At 40.0% G+C, this 21580-nt stretch overlaps 1 protein-coding gene across 2 annotated transcripts in view; it reads right to left on the reverse strand.

The window, feature by feature from the left end:
- Positions 1–21580, reverse strand: part of CPNE4 (copine 4) — a 565144-nt gene that overhangs the window by 405082 nt on the left and 138482 nt on the right. For both annotated transcript variants that reach the window (XM_073803688.1, XM_033855295.2), the window contains exon 2: positions 3278–3458. In XM_073803688.1, the coding sequence (XP_073659789.1) occupies positions 3278–3457 (180 nt within the window). In that variant the 5' untranslated portion in view covers position 3458. The remainder of the gene's footprint in view (positions 1–3277; positions 3459–21580) is intronic.

Consider the following 21580-nt stretch of genomic DNA (forward strand, 5'->3'; position numbering starts at 1 on the left):
ATGGATGGGAGACCTGAGATGACAACCCCTTCCTCATCTCCCTTTCAGGCAACGTTTCCAGCATTACCTGCATCTCCTCTACCTTGCTGGCTACCATTAGATAGGCCCTCCTTCCACAGATCCAGCTTCTGCTCGATGGTCCAGCTGGTACTAACACCTTCTTTTGTCCCTCTCTCCCAGTGGTGTGCTGGTAAATGCTTAGCAACTGGTTCTCTTGGTGGGGAGAAAGTTCTGATTTGAAATGTTTGCCAATGTCTGTGGTGTAAATACTTATATCCAGGTTAGCAAAATTCCTGAAGATTTAACAATTGACTCTCTCAGGCCTCTACAAGCTAGCTTCAGTATATCACTGCTCTACCCTAAGTCAAGTAGCAGCTTCCCGTTGTTAATCTCTGGGTTTCCTCACAGTTCCTACTTAGTTTCTCAAGATTCCCAACTCCTTTGTTATTAGTTATTGAATAAAATCTTTTCTATTAGCTACCTGGCGTGGGCTCTGTTTTCCAAACTATATCCTAAATGTATAGTCTTAAGGTTAAAATTTATTAGAGAAGTGCTTCTCAAAGTTCCACAGTATAAATCAGTCATATCACTAAGGATGCTGGAAGTTCAGCTGACACTACTTTTAAAGAGTAAGACTTTCTAGATGAAGGAAGCAGTGAATCAGTTTACAATGTGGCACAAGCTTCTTATCTCATTGTGCACTGGTAACAAAATGTTTGCAGGCTGGTAGCTGTGGGCAAACACACTTTAAGTAACTCTGTAGAAAAGCACTTTGGAAAAGCAATTTGGCAAATGTATCAAAAGCCCCCAAAGTGTCCCATCCTTTGTTCCACTAGTTCCACTTTGACAGACTATCTCCTAGGAACTCATCCAAAAAGAAGGGAAAAGCCTTATGCTCAAAGATGTTTACTGCAGCATTATTTAAAATAGGGTAGTTTTTTTTGTGTGTGTTTTTTTTGCGGTACACGGGCCTCTCACTGTTGTGGCCTCTCCTGTTGCGGAGCACGGGCTCCGGACACGTAGGCTTAGTGTCCATGGCTCACGGGCCCAGCCGCTCCAAGGCATGTGAGATCTTTCTGGACCGGGACACGAACCCGTGTCCCCTGCATCAGCAGGCAGACTCTCAACCACTGCACCACCAGGGAAGCCCAAAATAGGGTAGTTTTGAAAGCAACTTCAAAGTGAAAAAAATAGGAAAATGATCAAATAAATCTGCTTGATGGGATATTATGCAGTCTTAAAAATTATAATTATGAATATTATAACAATATGGAAAAAAACATATACTACTAAGTAATAAAATCAGGAAAGAAAATTTTATGTGCATGATAAGTATCATGTAAGAATATGAATGCCAGAAGGAAAAGACTGAAAAGAAATATATACAAATAATAAATAAATTATGTAAGGGGGGGTCTCAGGAGATGAAGTCTTTTCCTCTAATTATCCAAGATGGTCCAATTACCCTAATGTAGATATTCCATTTAGTTTTGTTAAACAAAAAATAAAAGACAGTAAAGCCCACCAACAAAGTCATGGAGAATATTTAGAAGGGAAAAAAAAGACATTACACATTAAGATGTCTGTGAATGCTGTTTTATATTTATAATATAAGACCTGGATGAGCTGGAAGTTAAATGAAGATCCCCTATCTGCCATCTGTCACTCATCCCCTCATACGTGTTATGTTGCCTTCTCACCTGAATTTCATCTGCTTACCAACTTCTATCAAACCACCCTTTCAGAGAAGTGGCTTTTATCACATATGTACAGGTAAGTAAACATGCTACCTGTGAGGTCTTCTGAGCCTTCTTCCTGCTGTGGAGTGAAGACGTTGGCCCCTAGAGGAGCACCTGTCAGCTCCTTGCAAACAGATGGAAGAAGGACTCAAGTCTATCCTCAGGGATCCAAACAAGGTATTTGTCTACATTTGATCTACTCAGTATGGATTCAAACCCCTCACCCAAATTCCACTGGGCATCTGGTTCCCTTAGAGACAATAACAACTGCTTCCTTGGCTGCACCCCCTGTCCCTCCCTCTCCTGCCTTCCACCTGAGACCAGATATTTAAAAATATTGCTAACTTAGACCACGTACCAAGAACAAAAATTAAAAACAACAACAACACAACAACAAAACAACCCAAAACTTAAAAACAGTCCTCATCCAATTTGTTTCAACTTCTAAATAAACAAACAGAACCCAACTTCAGAATTCAACATGCAATATTGCCACACAAACCACCAAAGACCACACCAATGGCCACCATAAGTATAAAATAGCAATAAAGAGCTCAGGCCCTGGAGCTTGACTAGGAAATATTAGATTTTCCACTTACCTAATCTTTGTTTCCTCACCTGTCTGTTTCCCCATAGGATTGTTGTATGGACAAAATTAGCTATTTTACATAAAGCACTTAGAACAATACAGTTTAGCTAACATTAAGTTTTCACTCCAAAAAATAAATGTGCGATGTGGCCCCTGTAAGGCAGTCCCTGTTGCCCATCCCCAGGGCCTACTATGTCTAAAATGAGCACACAAATTAAGGGTAAATGTCAAAATATCCACAGTATTAAAACATCACGATATGGATGTTGATGTCCATCGACAGATGAATAGATAAAGAAGATGTGGTACATATATACAATGGAATATTACTCAGCCATTAAAAATAATTAATTAATGCCATTTGCAGCAATATGGATGGACCTGGAGATTATTATACTAAGTGAAGTAAGTCAGACAGAGAAAGAGAAATATCACGTGATATCACTCATATGTGGAATCAAAAAAAATTATATAAGTGAACTTATTTACAAACAGAAACAGACTCACAGACTTAGAGAATAAACTTATGATTAGCACGGAAAAGGGTATGGGGGCAGGATAGACTGGTAGTTTGAGATTGATATGTACACACTGCTATATTTAAAACAGATAACCAACAAGGACCTACTGTATAGCACAGGGACCTCTGCTCAATATTCTGTAATAACATAAGTGGGAAAAGAATTTGGAAAAGAATAGATACATGTATATGTATAACTGAATCACTTTGCTGTGCATCTGAAACTATCACAACATTGTTAATCAATTATACTCCAATATAAAAATTTTTTAAATAAATAAAAATCATGATATAAACAGAAATGTGATCATATTCATTTCTAGAATTTTCCATCTCACCGAAATAAACGACCTGAAGACAGGAAATGCCAAAATATTTTCAAATCACTCCTCCCGCCATGCTTCTGTCCATTTCACTGGACATGCCTACCTCGAACCACTGCCCGTGGGACTGCATCTTGAGGATGACACAGGGGTCTGGTTTGGAAAGGGCATCTCTGTCAGAAATGCCTTTGCATGCCACACGCAGCTCAACTTTGGTCAGGCAGGGGCTGTTAAAGATTCCCAGTGTATTGGCAGCTGACTCATAAATGTTGCTCATCTTCTTCATTCTGTTTTAGGCAAGAAAAAGAGGAAAAAATAGATGCCAATCACCACAGTATTTTTCAAAGGAAAAAGCTTCCCAGTCACCCTTCAGGAAAATGTTCAACACACACTATCGAGTACTGAATATATTAATTATCTGGCTTTCCACAGCAGGGTCAGGGTTCCAGTGAAACAAACAAACAAACAAAACCAAAAGAAAAAACAACCAAAATACCCAATAGGTGCTAATGCACTTGGCTAAGAACACTATTTTCTTATATGATTTGCATACATTTGCATAGTAAAATTTTTAGTCTATGAAATAATATTAACGAATTAGTGCAACAGACTGCAAACTGTAATCCAGTTCTATATTAAGTGCATGGCTTGTGTGAAATTTTACAGAGTTGTTGGTTAATCAGTTTAGTCACATTCCAAGTTGTTCAGATTCCTCCCAAATCCAGCTCTTCTTTTCCTTCTGTGTGATGGCACAGAGAAGGACATTGTCTGACCTGAAGAAACAGTCCAAATTTCCCTTCCCCAAACCCTGGCTCCATTTCTCAAGATGCCTTCAGCAAACCAAGTCCAAGAGAGACCCAGCATCTGATCTCCTGCCTCAAGTGCATTAGTCCATTCTCTCCTTTCCCTTCCCTGCTCCTGCTACCATGTCAGAAATGTGACTGTGACCATTTGAAGGAGAGCACAAAGCCTAAACCATGGAAACAGCAGCCACAAGTAAGTACTGCTGGCCTCCTTCCTGTCCTCACATGGTCACCTTTCAATGACACTTTGCATCACCAAGGCCCAGGGCTACAAGGAACCCCCAGAACCCTCCAACACTCTCCTTCTCAGAGGAGGGCTGGGCCTGTAAGGACATCGACAGAGCCTCTCAGGGGTGAAATCAATATCCTTCTCATGAATTCTGTTTCCCTGTAGATTCCCTATGAGAAACGGCATTGGTGTCCCACAGTGGAATTTCTTCATCTATAAAATGAGGATAATCCATCCTTCTCCCTTCCCTTCTTCCACAAATATTCAGTGAGTCCCCTTGGTATCTGGCACCATGCTAGGTTTGCGCACACCATAACCTCTTAAACACACACACACACACACACACACACCAGCTGGTCTCTCCAAACTTAGCAGCTAGCTCCATGCCAAAGGCAACCTTTTCCAACCTGACAATGCCCCTCCCTCATGGCAGATGTCACTGGAATTTTCTCTCCCAATGTTCCATCACAAGGCTTTCTGCCCTCCCTCCCTTCCACATTCCAACTCTCTAGTTCCCTATTTATCTAGTTATTATGAACACATGTTTTTCCCTATATATGCTGAAGGGAAGTTGCACTGAATACCAGAAATTTATCTCCTAGAACAGAAGTGGACAAACTATGGCCTGTGTGCCCAATCTGGCTTGCCACCTGCTTTGATACATAAAGTTTTGTTGGAACACAGCCCTGGTCGTGCATTTACATATTGTGTGTGGTTGCCTTAATAGATTGCAGCCCAGAGTATTTGCAACAGAGGCTGCATGGCCTGCAAAGCCTGAAATACCTACTCTCTGGCCTCTTCAGAAAATGTTTCCCAGTCTCTGCTCTAAAATACCAGGTAAGGGGAGTTTGCAGTTGGAAGGAGTTGGGATTCTCTTTCAATATGTGCTGTGGGATTAGTCTGAGGGTGAGAGTTGCTCTATCCTCTATCATACTGAATATTAATAGGGATTTTGGGACATTTGTTTTTTTACATACAAGAAAATCCAAGCTGAGAGGGGATTGGAACCTTGCCCGTGTCACACAGTTATTCTAATGGAAGAGCTAATACTGAAATGCCAGTTTTCTATCTTTTAGCCCATGCTATTTTTTACCATATGTAAAACGTTGGCTGGAGAATTGTTTGAATCTACAAAGTAACAGCGGATATAACAATATCCTTGATTTATTTCAACCTCCATGCAGAATCATTCTTTCTATTTTTAAACAAATTTTATTCATATACAGAAAATGCACAAATCATAAGTGTACAGTTTAATAAATGATGGTTCCTCTATTTTTACATATTGTGAGCAGACCAATCATTAGAGCAAAATAGAAGGCAGAGCATATGTGAACTTCAGTTTATAAAAAAGTGCACAGAGAAGGAATAGACTAGTAGGAGGATGGTTTTGTATCAGGCAGTGTTGGAAAAAATGTTGTGAACTCTCTATCAACTTTTTGATAAGAACAGCTTATCCTTCCTGAGTTCTGCTTTCCCAAAGCATTAGTTGGCTCCTTGGATCCACACTGCTCTTCTGAGTTCTGAGTGGCCTTTCCTATCTCTGGGAGGCATTGCTACCCCTTCTAACTGGCCCTATCCTTACAGGCTCATGGTCATGTCCATCCCCTTTCTCTCTCTCTCTTTTTCTTAAGGACTATCTTCTATTTTAGGTTCATAGCAAATTTCAGAGGAATGTTCAGAGATATCCCATATGCCACCTTCCTCCTCCATTACCTTCGTTACAATCAGTGAACCTCCACTGACTCATCATAATCACCCAAAGTCCATAGTTCACATCAGGGTCCACTCTTGGGGTTGCACATTCCATGAGTTTGGACAAATGTATAATAACGTGTACCCCCCATTACAGTACCATACAGAGTAGTTTCACCATCCTAACAATCCTCTATGCTCCACTTATTCATCTCTCCCTAACTCCTGGCAACCACTGATCTTTTTACTGTCTGCATAGCCTTTTCCAGAATGTCACAGAGATGGGAAGCTTTTCAGGCTGGCTCCTTTCATCCAGGACCCACTGACTCCTTTCTGTATAACACAAGCTTGCCTATAGAATGGAACACCTGCTCTAATGCCAAGTATTAATTGTGGTATGTAATGGAAAAAAGACTGTCAAGGAGACATACAGTTCCTTCCAGGGTCAAATCCTGGCTCCTTCACTCACTATGTAACCTTGAACAGGGTTCTTAACCTCTCTTGTAGTAATACCTACCTTGAAGAGTTGCTATGAAGGGCAGATGAAATAATACATGTAAAGTGCTTAGCACAATGCCAGGTATACAGTAGATGCTTCAAAAGTAGAGCTATTATTATTGTAATCTGATTGCCCTCAAGATTAAATCACTCATTCTCCCACTGCCAACTGGAACTCTCTTCGATTTTCTTGCTATTACTCCAGGATTAAGATTCTACTTGACCCCTTAAATACATTCTCTTTGCAGTCCACACAGTCTGGGCATAACACTCTCCACCTAAGAGCACAAAACCACCTCTCAAATCAGTAGTTTGTCTGAGGATTCATACACATTAGCTGATCAGAAGGCAGATAGTAAAATATAAGTGACAATCTGATCACATAGGCCAAAAGCTGTCTAAAATAATTTAAAACTATTAGGAAAGCTTCTCAAAATATGGATTTATGCCATAACCATGAATGATATATCCTAAACTGTAAGTGTACATAGTACTCTGAGATATTAGCTGGTAGTAAATTTAAATCGTTTATAAATGAATAAACAAATGAAATTGGGGCACATGTTCAGAGACTTTTTTAAAACCAGTGGGATATATGATCTAAAATTTTTTATGAACCATTCTTTTAGGCAAACACTTGGAGGATTTAGAGCTGGGAAAATAGCCATGATGAAATAATCATTTGATAAAAATTAATCAATGGTTGGACTAGAGGAGAGAAGAAAGTTTATGATTGTCAAAGGGTGGTCATTATTTATTCCTCCTTTTTTCATCGATTTCACCACCACCCCTTCTTCTTCTGCTCAAGGACCTAAGAGGCTGACCTCCACTGAATGACAGCTCACTGTTGGCTAGCCTCCTGTGCTATGGTCTGAATGTCTGTGTCCCCCCACAAAATTCATATGCTGAAATCCTAACCCCTGAAGGTGGTGAGATTAGGAGGTGGAGACTTAGAGAAGCGAATAGGTCTGAGGGTGGAACCCTCATGAATGGCATTAGTGCTCTTACAAGAGAGACCACAGAGCTCCCCGGGCCCTTCTGCCATGTGAGAACACAGTGAGAAGAGAGCCCTCACCCAACCACGCTGTAACTCTGATTGGGATGTCCAGCCTCCAGAACTGTGAGCCAAACCCCTATATGACCCAGGTCCTGAAAAGCAACTCCATCTCCAAGGTTCTCACTTCACTTTGGGAGTACTGTTTCTTCCTTTGGCTCCTTCAGGCTTACACTCATTCTAGGGTTGGGCCGGCATAAGTCCTTAGGTTTGGTCCCTGCCACCCACTGGCTGAGAACAATCAGTCAAGTCTCCAGAAAAAGCGCAGCTGTGAAACATTCACAGCCAACACTCATATCCACTGGGCACTGGGGGATGGTTACACTAACTTGATAAAGGGGAATTGGGCAGAGCATCAACAGGGTCTATTTCACCACAGTGGTTAGTCTCCTTTAGATCAGGGACTACTTCTTATACTTTACCCCAATAGTGTTCGCCTTGATAATATTTGTAGACTGGTGATGAAACCACTACACATCCTGACTTTTGGGGGGACAGGATATAGGCTATGTCCATGCACAAATGAAAGCCACACCTAGATGGACATATTGGAGATCATGAGTTCCTCTGGCTGTCCAGAGGTAGCAGCAGTCCTGACCTTGATTTTGGAGATGGTATATAGGCCAGTGAATTCAGACTGTTTGGCCTTGGCCCAGCTGAAGCTCACTGCTGAAAGGTGATCACAAACTACGGTTCTGTCAACCAGTGATCAGCTACATCCGGCTCCAGATAAGTGGAGTAAACAAGTAATTTCACACTCTGTTAAAAGACAGGATTAATGTGGCCAGATTATCAATACATTTTCCATGGCCTATTTAAATCCTTTTGTTGCCTTTCATACAATAGCCTGGTTTTACAGAGACTAATGTCTGCTGAGAATTATTTTGATGAAAGCTGACTTTTGGCCAATTTTAGAAGCAAATTATAATTGTCCTTTCACTTGGATAATTTAAGTTATAAAAAACCACTCCTTTAGCATATCAACACTCTCTAACAGGACAAATTGATCCTGAAACTTAATTAGTTTCTGAATGAGCTGAAAACAACGCCAAGACAATAGAGAGCTCAAGAGGAAAGAGAATCAGCTCGGGTTCACAGGGGACCAGCTTGCCTTAAAGCTATGTTAAGAATAAGCGCATACAGGGAGATCAGCTCGGTACCTTGTGACCACCTAGGAGGGTGGGAGAGGGAGGGGATGTGGGAATATGTGTGTGCATAAGGCTGATTCGCTTTGTTGTGCAGCGGAAGCTGGCATGGCAGTGTGAAGCAATTGTACTTCAATAAAGATGTAAAAAAAGAATAACTGCACAATCTCTGTTCTGCTTGCTCCGGCATTATTTGGCCTTTTTAAACGTCACTGCACATCCAGGAAGGCTGCTATGCTGGATGTCTCTATCACACATTTCCATATCAATGCAAGAAATATGACAGGGCGTCTGCTATGTGCCTGGTGCTGCAGTGGATCCAGAGGCCCCAAGCATCATTCACTCAGCTGAGGAGAAACCAGGTATTGTTCCCTCAACTTCTGAATTTATTTCCTTTTCAACGTTTCCTGATCTACTGTTAGATCAAAAGTAAATTTATTCTTAGGCGGCAAGCATGGCGCTGGACACTAATGAGACAGCCCATCTCCTACATGTTCACATCCTGGAGCAGCTTCTCAGGCTGTGCACGATCATGGATCACGCGGGGAGCTTGTTAAGACATAGTTCCTGTTACAAGAGCCTGGAGTGGAGCCTGAGACTCTGCTCCCAGGTGTCACTGATCCTGCTGCCTATGGACCACACTTTGAGAGGCAAGGTTGTTGAGTACAAACCAAGCATTTATAAAACAAGGCAAACTGCCCTAGAAGTTGTTCATCTGAAGACCAGATGCTCACATATGGGATGTAGATGGTATAGAAGACAAGAGTATGGATCCAGCATCAGAATATTTGATGCTAACCCAAACTCTGCTACTCCCTGTGTATGAGTTTGGGCAAGTTACTTGACTCCTCTGTGCCTCAGTTTTATCACATGTGAAATGGGAATAATAATAGCTCCTGACTTGTAGAGTTTTCCTGAGAATTAAATGAATTAAGCCTCATAATGTCTTCAGAAGAATAATGAAAACGATTATTGTCCTTTTTAAAAAGGATACCACTGAGTTCATGTAACATTTATCAAGCTCATATATCTGCCAAGCACTCAATATGAAGTCATGAGATCCCAGGAGAATCGTTTCACAGGAAGGAAACTGCAGCTTAGAGAAGTAAAACAACTATTCAGCCAAGTGTGATGAATAAGGATTTGAACCTAGAACTCCAGGTCCAGAATTTAGGCTCTTAACCACTCTGCTCCACTCTCCTCCCTGTGGGATAGCTACTTAAGAAGACTCTCAATAGAAAAAGGAACCCTTCTACATTGTTGGTGGGAATGTAAATTGGTGCAGCCACTATGGAGAACAGTATGGAGGTCCAATGTTCATAGCAGCACTATTCACAGTAGCCAAGATGTGGAAATCCATCAGTAGATGAATGGATAAAGAAGATGTGATGTGTGTGTGTGTGTGTGTGTGTGTGTGTGTTCACATACACACAATGGAATACTACTCAGCCATAAAAAAGAATGAAATAATGCCATTTGTAGCAAAATGGATGGACCTAGAGATTATCATACTAAGTGAAGTAAGTCAGAATGTGAAAGACAAATACCATATGATATCACTTATATGTAGAATCTAAAGTATAACACAAATGAACTTACCTACAAAAGAGAAACAGACTCACAGACACAGAGAACCGACTTGTGGTTGCCAAGGGGGAGGGGGTGGGGGAGGGATGGATTGGGAGTTTGGGATTAGCAGATGCAAACTCTTATATATAGGATGGTTAGACAACAAGGTCCTACTATATATAGCACAAGGAACTGATTAAATATCCTGTGATAAACCATTATGGAAAAGGATATAAAAAAGTATACATGTATAACTGAATCATTCTGCTGTATAGTAGAAATTAAGACAACATTGTAAATCAACTATACTTCAATTTTAAAACTTTTTTTAAAAAGGAAGACTCTCGGGCTTCCCTGGTGGCGCGGTGGTTGAGAGTCCGCCTGCCGATGCAGGGGATGCGGGTTCGTGCCCTGGTCTGGGAGGATCCCACGTGCCGCGGAGCGGCTGGGCCCGTGAGCCATGGCTGCTGGGCCTGCGCGTCCGGAGCCTGTGCCCCGCGGCGGGAGAGGCCACAACAGTGAGAGGCCCGCGTAACGAAAAAAAAAAAAAAAAAAAAAAAAAGAAGACTCTCAATAAAAGGGGCAACTGGGGACTTACACCACACAACACTTGCCCAAATGTTCCTGACTTCCCTGGTTCCCCTGAGTGTCACACTGTACTGCCCCTCCCTCTTTCTGTCTATCCCCCAAAAATTCCAGCACCCTTCTCTCTCAGTCCTTGAAACTTTTAGATTCCTTATTATTTTTTCCTTCATAGAGAACCCTTTATTTTATAAATTAACCTGCTCTCTGGTTCCCTTCCTCTCACAGCTTTAATCAGGATGCATCCTGCTCAGGCCCCCTCGGCTCCCGGTTTGGCAGCACAAACACTGAATCTTCCCACAAGGGCCAAAAAGGGAGAAAAGCCTATAATGCTCTATAAATCTCTTTTAAAAATAGCTTGTTTTCTGAGCCACTAATACTAACGACACCAATAACAAACTACACAGACAGTGTTTCACTGAATTCTTGAGACAGTCTCTTGAGATAGGTATTGCCAGCCCCACTTCATAGATGTACAAGTAAGACTCATGGTGGTTAAATCACAGCTGCCAAGTGACAGTCAGGAATCAAGCCTGGGTCTAATGGACTCCACGATCTGTGTTTTTGACCATTTCTTATAAAATGATTTACACTCAATTAGATTAAAAATTATTTTGCTTCTAGATCATGCAAAGGCAAACTTAAAACCCGTTCCAATCTTAATAAAATCTCTAAGGTGTACTATGTACATTAATGAGATTGTGCTCTAGCAGCCTTTAAAAATTCACTTTTCTTTCTTCCCCTTACTCTCAAAGCAGCCCAAGTCACTTTTGGAACTCTTTGTAACGGCAGCCTCACCAACAAGTTGAGGGGTCTGGGAACTCAGTGCCCCTACCCGGATGATTTCATCAGAGAGCATTGATGAGTTATCATTGGTGGGGCTACACCACCAGAAAACCCAGAAATAAAACCACATGAACCACAAAAGGCCATGGTGCTAATGAATAAGATTCAAAATTGACAATATGTGGACTTGAATGTTTTTCTTGAAATATACTATGCCAAATCACTCAAGTGCAGTAAATTATTATTTCAGTCATTTCCTGACTTTCTAATTTGAGACAACCAAGAGGCCAAAAGAAAAAAATCCAGCAGAGATCCTATTTACTGAAAAAGAGCTTTCTTGGGAAAATGTACATAAGGAATCAGATATATCGATGTTCTAGGAACTTCCGGGCTCACATTTGTATCTCTGACAATGAGTCATAAACATGAGATTTTTCTAGAAAGCAATTATGTCCATTGCATCACATTCCTATTAATTTTATAGCACTCAAATGTCACCCATTTTTAGGAGAAGAACTGGATATACAAATTTAACTGGACGACTACAAAAGCTGACAAAATTTTAAAAGTGAAACATGAACAAAATGTCAAAGGAAATTGTATGAATAACTGTCTCCTCCCTGTTACAGCCACTCCTTTTCCTACCACACCAAAGGCAACTAAAGATCCTGAATGAGAGAGAAAAAGCAAATTCAGATGATGTTTTATTATTTTGGCACTGAAATAATTTCCTCCTGTTTCTCAGGCAACTAAATTTACCCAGTAAAAAGATCAAATCCCAGTCTTCTTTTGTTCAGTTATTTTCCCTTTTTAATATAATCACAGGGTGGATTCTTCCATTAATGTCATGCTAACAGGAAGCTGGGGGCTCACAAAGTGGATTTTGTGCTTCTGGTCTCATATATGTGGCTAAATTTAAAAGCAAAAAGGAGCAACATTATTTTTATGTTCAACAGGAGAAACTATAGACAGTATATGAAGCCAGAAGCCAATTTCCTTGAAAAAGCATGGTAATGGATCTACTGATGGGTCTTGTTCTGCTCCTGCACCTCGTTTAAGACTTGCTTCTGCTTTGAACAACATCCTAGCATTAACAGGCTTTTGTTTAGTTGTCATAGGACAGAATCGTGTGTTTTGGGGATACAGAACACAACGTTTAGTTCAGTGCTGCCAAGTAGAAATATGTGTGTTGATGGACATTTTCTTTACCTACGCTGTCCAGTACAGTGGCCAAAAGCACTTGAGCTGGGGCTAGTGCAATTGAGGAAATGAATGTTTAACTTTATTTAGTTTTAACTTAAATTTAAATAGCCACCTGTGGCTGGTGGCTACCATAACTGACATGTGCTGGACATATTGTATTAAACTTCTGTTCATAGCGTTCTTTTATTCTCCTTTGTTTCTCCTGAAGACTAAAACTGAATGCTATTGCTCAAAAGAACCTTCCAACATGAATGTGATGTCAAGGACCTCACCTCAAAGCAAGTCATGGAAACAGGACTCTTTTATTTTTATTTATTCACTTTTTAAAATAAATTTACTTATTTATTTATTTTTGGCTCTGTTAGGTCTTCGTTGCTGTGTGCAGGCTTTCTCTAGTTGCGGTGAGCGGGGGCTACTCTTTGTTGAGCGAAGTGAGCGGGCTTCTCATTGTCGTGGCTTCTCTTGTTGTGGAGCACAGGCTCTAGGCGTGCGGGCCTCAGTAGCTGTGGCACGTGGGCTCAGTAGTTGTGGCTTGCGGGCTCTAGAGCTCAGGCTGAGTAGTTGTGGAGCACGAGCTTAGTTGCTCCACGGCATGCGGGATCTTCCCTGGCCAGGGCTCGATCCTGTGTCCCCTGCATTGGCAGGCAGATTCCTAACCACTGCACCACCAGGGAAGCCCAGGACTCTTTTATAAGAGAAATCTATTTCTCACTCTTTAGTGGAGACTGAACACAGAGGTGCTAAAAGGACTTAGCAAGCCCAGGTTTGGCCCATAGTCTTTTCCTCGTTTGCCAGGGCCAGTTGCTCAGGGGTGAATGCTTGCAGTACTGCACAGAGACAGACTGCACAAGAAAGAGTGTGATTAATTAACAATGTCTGCCATCCACACATTGGGGTGGGGGAACGTGGCAGCCTAAGGAAGATAATGGAGTGAGGCTCTCCTTAGAACATTTTTTTTAACTTTTTATTTTGTATTGGAGTACAGTTGATTAACAATGTTGTGTTAGCTTCAGGTGTACAACAAAGTGATTCAGTTATACATATACATGTATTTATTCTTTTTCAAATCCTTTTCCTAGTTAGGTTGTCACATAATGTTAAGCAGAGTTCCCTGTGCTATACAGTAGGTCCTCATTGGTTATTTTAAATATAGCAGTGTGTACATGTCAATCCTAAACTCCCTAATGATCCCTCCCCCCACCCTTCCCCCCATAACCATAACTTCATTCTCTAAGTCTGTGAGTCTGTTTCTGTTTTGTAAATAAGTTCATTTCTATCATTTTTTTTTAGATCCCACATATAAGCGATATCATACCATATTTCTCTTTCTCTGTCTGATTTACTTCACTCAGTATGACAATATCTAGGTCCATCCATGTTGCTGCAAATGGCATTATTTCATTCTTTTTAATGGCTGAGTAATATTCCATTGTATTTATGTACCACATCTCCTTTACTCATTCTTCTGTTGATGGACATTTAGGTTGCGTCCATGTCTTGGCTACTGTAAACAGCACTGCAATGAATAGTGAGGTGCATATATCCTTTTGGACCTTGTTTTTCTCTGGGGGTATATGCACAGGAGTGGGATTGCAGGATCACATGGATTAGTCTCCAAAATTTACAAATAGCTCATGTGGCTTAATATCATCAAAACAAACAACCCAATCAAAAAATGGGCAGGAGACCTAAATAGACATTTCTCCAAAGAAGACATACAGATGGCAAAGAGGCACATGAAAAGATGCTCAAAATCGCTAATTATTAGAGAAATGCAAGTCAAAACTACAATGAGATATCACCTCACACCAGTCAGAATGGCCATCATCAAAAAAATCCACAAACAAATGCTGGAGTGTGGAGAGAAGGGAACCCTCCTACAGTGTTGGTGGGAATGTAAATTGGTGCAGTCACTATGGAGAACAGTATGGAGGTTCCTTAAGAAAGTAGAACTTCTTTCTAATGTGACATTGCCTTTATGTCTGATGTGTAATAATGTTTCTACAGAAAGTTTCAAAATGGCAAAACATAAGCTTTGTGGCAAATGGCCTTGCTGAGGTAGCAATGAATGAAAACAAATGAGAGATGAGAATTGAGGTAGAAGTACTATGTAAAGTGGGTGTGATTTGGGGAGTGGAGAGAGGACTGCTGGAAAGGGAGGCTGTTCTAGAGGATAACAACATATCCGTCTCAGATATCAGTCATCATGATGCTTCAGTGAAGAGGAAAGCCACAGTCTATGTGGAAGTTATGGTATCTGCATGTCAGTATTCACACATGGACACAAACACACATTCATTCTCTCCCTCTCTCTCTTCCTCCCTCTCCTGTTGAATTTCCATAGTACCAGAGTACAAGGTGGGACTGCTGTTGTGTAACAATGTGAGAAATTTATATTCAGTGGAGGAGTCTGGAAAGGAAAGAAAGAGTCTCCCCATGAACACTGAGAAACTTCAGGGGTCCTCTGACAGCATGAAGACATACTGACTGAATGGCTCATGTTTAGGCACCTGGGCAAGGTATGTATAAGACATGATTAGATGAGGAGGAAACCTGACGCCATGTGTGTGGGGGCTGGGAGTTCTGTAGATGTCCATCCTCACTGCCTGTGAAGAGAATATGAACACAGGAAAACCTGCAGGTTCCAGTGCAGGCAGAGACCAGAGAAATAAGTGCCACAGGAAAACCATAACAGCAACAATAAAACCAACCACAACAACTGTTTTTGCATACTTGGGTGACCAGCACTGTGCTCAGTGCTGCCAGCTACACCATCACATTCAATCCTTTCAATAGTTATTAAGGGTAACTCAGTATTATTTCAGTTCTACAGATGAGAAAACTGAGATTCAGAAAATCTAAGTAAATTCCTAGATCACATAACCAAAAAAACCGAAGGGGGCAGGATTCAATTGTATTCTTTTTAACTCCAAAGTTACAGGATTCTGTCTGTAATATTATTCAGCCTCCTCTGTATACCTTAACATCTCAGTTCAGTTTCTAGTTCTATTTGAGTTCCTTCACGCTAACAGTCCCAGAGGGTTATACCTCTTTCATTCATTCATTCATAAAATATTTATTTAACACTTCAGATGTGTGCTGGGAACCATGCTGGGTACTGGGAAATACAAAGAGGAAAAGGGTCACTAACTCCAAGGAGCTTGCAGGCAAATGGGAAATAAACAGATTAAGGTTTTTTTTTTTTTAATTTTTACTGGAGTATAGTTGATTTACAATGTTGTGTTAGTTTCTTGAGTTACAGAAAGATGAATCAGTTATACATATAAATCCACTCTTTTCTAAGTTCTTTTCTCATATAAGTCATTACAAAGTATTGAGTTCCCTGTGCTACATGTTAGGTCTTTATTAGTTATTTAATTTATATATAGTAGTGTATATATGTCAATCCCAATCTCCCATTTTATCCCTCCCCCGTTTTCCCCCTTGGTAACCATAAGTTTATTTTCTACATCTGTGACTCTATTTCTATTTTGTAAATAAGTTCATTTGTACCATTTTTTTAAGATTCCACATGTAAGCAAATGATATTTGTCTATCTCTTACTTAACTCAGTATGACAATCTCTAGGTCCATCCATGTTGCTGCAAAGAGCATTCATTATTTTTTATTCTTTTTTATGGCTGAGTAATATTCCATTGTATGTATGTATGTATGTATATATATATATATATTCACCACATCTTCTTTATCCATTCCTCTGTCATGGTCATTTAGGTTACTTCCATGTCCTGGCTATTGTAAACAGTGCTGCAATGAACACTGGGGTGCATGTATCTTTTCGAATTAAGGTTTTCTCCAGATATAAGCCCAGGAGTGGGATTGCTGGATCATATGGTAGTTCTACTTTTAGTTTTTTAAGGAACCTCCATACTCTTTCAGGAGTGGCTGTACCAATTTACATTCCCACCAACAGTATAGGAGGGTTTCCTTTTCTCCACACCTGCTCTAGCATTTATTGTTTCTAGATTTTTTGATGATGGCCATTCTGACTGGTGTTGAGGTGGATACTGCATTGTAGTTTTGATTTGCATTTATCTAATAATTAGTGATGTTGAGCATATTTCCATGTACTTTTTAGCCATCTGTGTGTATTCTTTGGAGAAATGTCTATTTAGGTCTTCTGCCCATTTTTCGATTGGGTTCTTTGGTTTTTGATATTGAGCTGCATGAGCTGTTCATATATTTTGGAGATTAATCCCTTGTCTGTCACTTCATTTGCAAATATTTTCTCCATACCGTGGGTAGTCTTTTTGTTTTGTTTATGGTTTCCTTTGCTATGCAAATGCTTTAAGGTTTAATTAGGTTCTTTCTTCTTGTTTTTATTTTCATTACTCTAGGAGTTGAGGGCCAAAAAAGATCTTGCTGTGATTTATGACAGAGAGTATTCTGCCAATGTTTTCCTCTAAGAGTTTTAAAGTATCCAGTCTTACATTTAGGTCTTTAATCCATTTTGAGTTTATTTTTGTGTATGGTGTTAGGGAGTGTTCTAATTTCATTTTTTTACATGTAGCTGTCCAGTTTTCCCAGCACCACTTATTGAAGAGGCTGCCTTTTCTCCATTGTATATTCTTACCTCTCTTGTCATAGATTAGGTGACCATAGGTGTATGGCACTATGGAGTTCCTATCCTGTTCCATTCATCTATTTCTGTTTTTGTGCCAGTACCATACTGTTTTGATTACTGTAGCTTTGTAGTATAATCTGAAGCCAGGGAACCTGATTCCTCCAGACCATTTGTCTTTCTCAAGATTTCTTTGGCTATTTGGGGTCTTCTGTGTTTCCATACAAATTGTAAAATGTTTTGCTCTAATTCTGTGAAAAATGCTATTGGTAATTTGATAGGGGATTGCATTGAATCTGTAGATTGCTTTGGGTAGTATAGTCATTTTGACAATATTTATTCTTCCAAACCAAGAAACATGGTATATCTCTCCATCTGTTTGTGTCACCTTTGATTTGTTTCATCAGTATCTTATAGTTTTCTAAGTAGAGGTCTTTTGCCTTCTTAGGTAGATTAATTCCTAAGTATTTTACTCTTTTTGATGTGATGGTAAATGGAATTGTTTCCTTAATTTCTCTTTCTGATCTTTCATTCTTTCTTATCATCACTGGAATAAAGCCCACTTGATCACGGTGTATGATCCTTTTAATGTGATGTTGGATTTTCTTTGCTAGTAACTTGTTGACTTTTGCGTCTATGGCCATCAGTGATATTGGCCTGTAATTTTCATTTATTGTGGTATCTTTGTCTGGTTTTGGAATCAATGTGATGGTAGCCTTATAGAATGAGCTTGGCAGTATTCCTTCCTCTGCAATTTTTTGGAATAGTTTGAGAAGCATAAGTGTTAACTCTTCCCTAAATGTTTGATAGAATTCACTCATGAAGCTATCTGGTCAGACTTTTGTTTGTTTTGGAAGTTTTAAAATCACAGTTTTAATTTTAGTACTTATGATTCATCTGTTCATATTTTCTATTTCTTCCTGGTTCAGTCTTGGAAGGTTGTAGCTTTAGAAGAATTTGTCCATTTCTTTTAGGTTGTCCATTTTATTGGCATACAGTTGCTTTTAGTAGTCTCTTATGATCTGTGGTGTCAGCTGTAACTTCTTTTCCATTTCTAATTTTATTGATTTGAGTAATCACCCTCTTTTTCTTGATGAGTCTGGCTAAAGGTTTATCAATTTTGTTATGTTCTCAAAGAACCAGCTCTTAGTTTAATTGATCCTTGCTATTCATTTCTATTTCATTTACCTCTGCTCTGATTTTTATGATTTCTTTCCTTCTACTAACTTTGGGTTTTTTTGGTTCTTCTTTCTCTAGTTGCTTTAGGTGTAAGGTTAGACTGTTTGAGATTTTTCTTGTTTCCTGAGTTAAGATTGAATTGCTATAAACTTCCCTCTTAGAACTGTTTTTGCTGCATCCCACAGGTTTTCGATTGTCGTGTTTTCGTTGTCATTTGTCTCTGGGTATTTTTTGATTTCTTCAGTGATCCATTGGTTGTTTAGTAACATATTGTTTAGCCTCCATGTGTTTGTATTTTTTACAGTTTTTTTTCCTGTAATTGATTTATAATCTTATAGCATTGTGGTTGGAAAAGATGCTTGATATGATTTCAATTTTCCTAGATTTACTGAGGCTTGATTTGTGGCCCAAGATGTGATCTGTCCTGGAGAATGTTCCATGTGCACTTGAGAAGAAAGTGTATTCTGCTGCTTTTGGATAGAATGTCCTATAGATATCATTTAAGTCTATCTGGTCTAATATTTCATTTATTAATTTTCTGTCTGGATGATCTGTCCATTGTAATTGGGGTGTTAAAGTCTCCCACTATTATTGTGTTACTGTCACTTTCCCCTTTTATGGCTATGAGTATTCGCCTTATATATTGAGGTGCTCCTATGTTGGGTGCACATATATTTACAATTGTTATATCTTTTTCTTGGATTGATCCCTTCATCATTATGTGGTGTCCTTCTTTGTACCTTGTAACAGTCTTTATTTTAAAGTCTATTTTGTCTGATATGAGTATTGCTACTTCAGCTTTCTTTTGATTTCCATTTGCATGGAATATCTTTTTCCATCCCCTCACTTTCCATCTCTATGTTTCCCTAGGTCCGAAGTGGGTCTCTTGTAGACAGCATGTATACAGGTCTTGTTTTTGTATCCATTCAGCCACTCTATGTCTTTTGGTTGCAGCATTTAATACATTTGCATTTAAGGTAATTTACAATATGTATGTTTCTATTGCCATTTTCTCAATTGTTTTGGGTTTGTTTTTGTAGGTATTTTTTCTTCCCTTACTCTTTTCTTCTCTTCTCTTGTGGTTTGATGACCATCTTTAGTGTTGTTTTTGGTTGCTTTTTCTTTTTTTGTGTGTGTATCTATTGTAGATTTTTGGCTTGTGGTTACCATTAGGTTTCAATATAGCAGGCTTTATATGTACAAGGTTGCTTTAAGTTGCTGGTCTGTTTCCCACCTACAGAAGCTCCATTTGTTGTAAAGCTGGTTTGGTTGTGATGAATTCTCTTAGCTTTTGCTTGTCTGTAAAGCTTTTGATTTCTCTGTTGAATCTGAATGAGAGCTTTGCTGGGTAGAGTATTCTTGGTTGTAGGTTTTTCCCTTTCATCACTTTAAACATGTCATGCCACTCCCTTCTGACCTGCAGAGTTTCTGCTGAAAAATCGGCTGATAACCTCATGGGGATTCTCTTGTATGTTATTTGTTGCTTTACCATTGTTGCTTTTAATGATTTTTCTTTGTCTTCAATTTTTGTCAGTTTGATTAATATGTGTCTTGGTATGTTCCTCCTTGGTACATGGGACTCTGCACCTCCTGGACTTGAGTAAGTGTTTCCTTTCTTATGTTAGCAAGTTTTTTGCTATAATATCTTCAAATATTTTCTCAGGCCCTTTCTATTTCTCTTCTCCTTCTGGGACCAATATAATGTGAATGTTGGTACATTTAATATTGTCCAAGAGGTCCCTGAGACTGTCCTAATTTCTTTTCATTCTTTTTTCTTTATGCTGTTCTGTGGCAGCAATATCCACCACTCTGTCTTCTAGCTCACTTATTCGTTCTTCTTCCTCAGTTATTCTGCTCTTGAGTCCTCTTAGTGTTTTTTTTATTTCAGTTATTGCATTGTTCACCTCTGTTTGTTCTTTAAATCATCTAGTTCCTTGTTAAACACTTCTTGTATCTTCTCAATCTGTGCCTCCATTCTTTTTCAAGATTTTGGATCATCTTTACTATCATTACTCTGAATTATTTTTTCAAAAGATTACCTATCTCTTCTTCATTTAGTTGTTCTTGTAGGTTTTTATCTCATTGCTTCATCTCTAACATATTTCTCTGTTGTCTCATTTTGTTCTGGTTTTGTGGTCTCCTTTCTGCAGCCTGCAGGACGGTAGTTCCTGCATGTGAGACCTTGTGTGCACCCTCCAAGAATGGAGTCTCTGTTTCCCCCAGCTCTGTGGAGCTCCTGCACTCAAGCCCCACTGACCTTCAAGGCTAAATGCTCTGGAGGTTCTTCCTCCAGATACCAGACCCCCAGACTGTCTTGAAGGGCTATTTTTACATGGGAACATCCCTGTGTAACCTGCATGGGTTTAATAATTTTTGGTGTGAGCGTTGTTTTTAATATAGATGTCTGCCACCTCTTTCTTCAGTGTATGCTGCTCATTATCCCCTTCATAAGAGGTGTGACTGACGTTGTGGTGACCAGAGTCTGCACTGGATACTGAATGTGGCTTCCCCTTTGCTCTGTGGTTGTCACTGCCCTGTCAGAGTTGGGGTCTGCTCCCTAGTTGTTGGAGTAGAGGTCCCCAGAGCTGTTTCTTAGTTGTGTTTCTGATTTGTGGTGAAAGGTAGGTTGGATTGGAGCACTCCCACTGGGAGAGAAGCCACTGAGTATTACTCCTCTGGAGCTGTTCACCTGTGGGTGTGTTCTGTTGTGTCACCTTTCATCTGTTGTGCGAGCTCTCAGATTACAACATTGTTGGCACTGCTCTTGGCCCCATCTTAACTGTAGGTATGCTGGCAATTGGCCCTGGTGGCTCTCTGAAATTGTTTTCACCAGGCCACCAGCATAGATCCACTGAAGTCAGGTGCCAAGATTGCAGTAATTATGGATCTGGACTCACTGTGGGCACTTTGGGGGCAGCTCAGACACTGGCCTGGTCCAACGCCCACACGTGTGTGCCCACAGAGTCTACAGCTGCTAAAGATAGACCCATCTTGGCTGCAGGAGGACTTGCTGTCTGTTTAGATGTTCTGCAGGAGCTGAGTTTACAAAGCTGGTCATAGCGGTGTCAATCCACAGTCTGCACA

The sequence above is a fragment of the Tursiops truncatus genome, chromosome 4, assembly GCF_011762595.2.
Source record: "Tursiops truncatus isolate mTurTru1 chromosome 4, mTurTru1.mat.Y, whole genome shotgun sequence".
Taxonomy (NCBI): Eukaryota; Metazoa; Chordata; class Mammalia; order Artiodactyla; family Delphinidae; genus Tursiops; species Tursiops truncatus.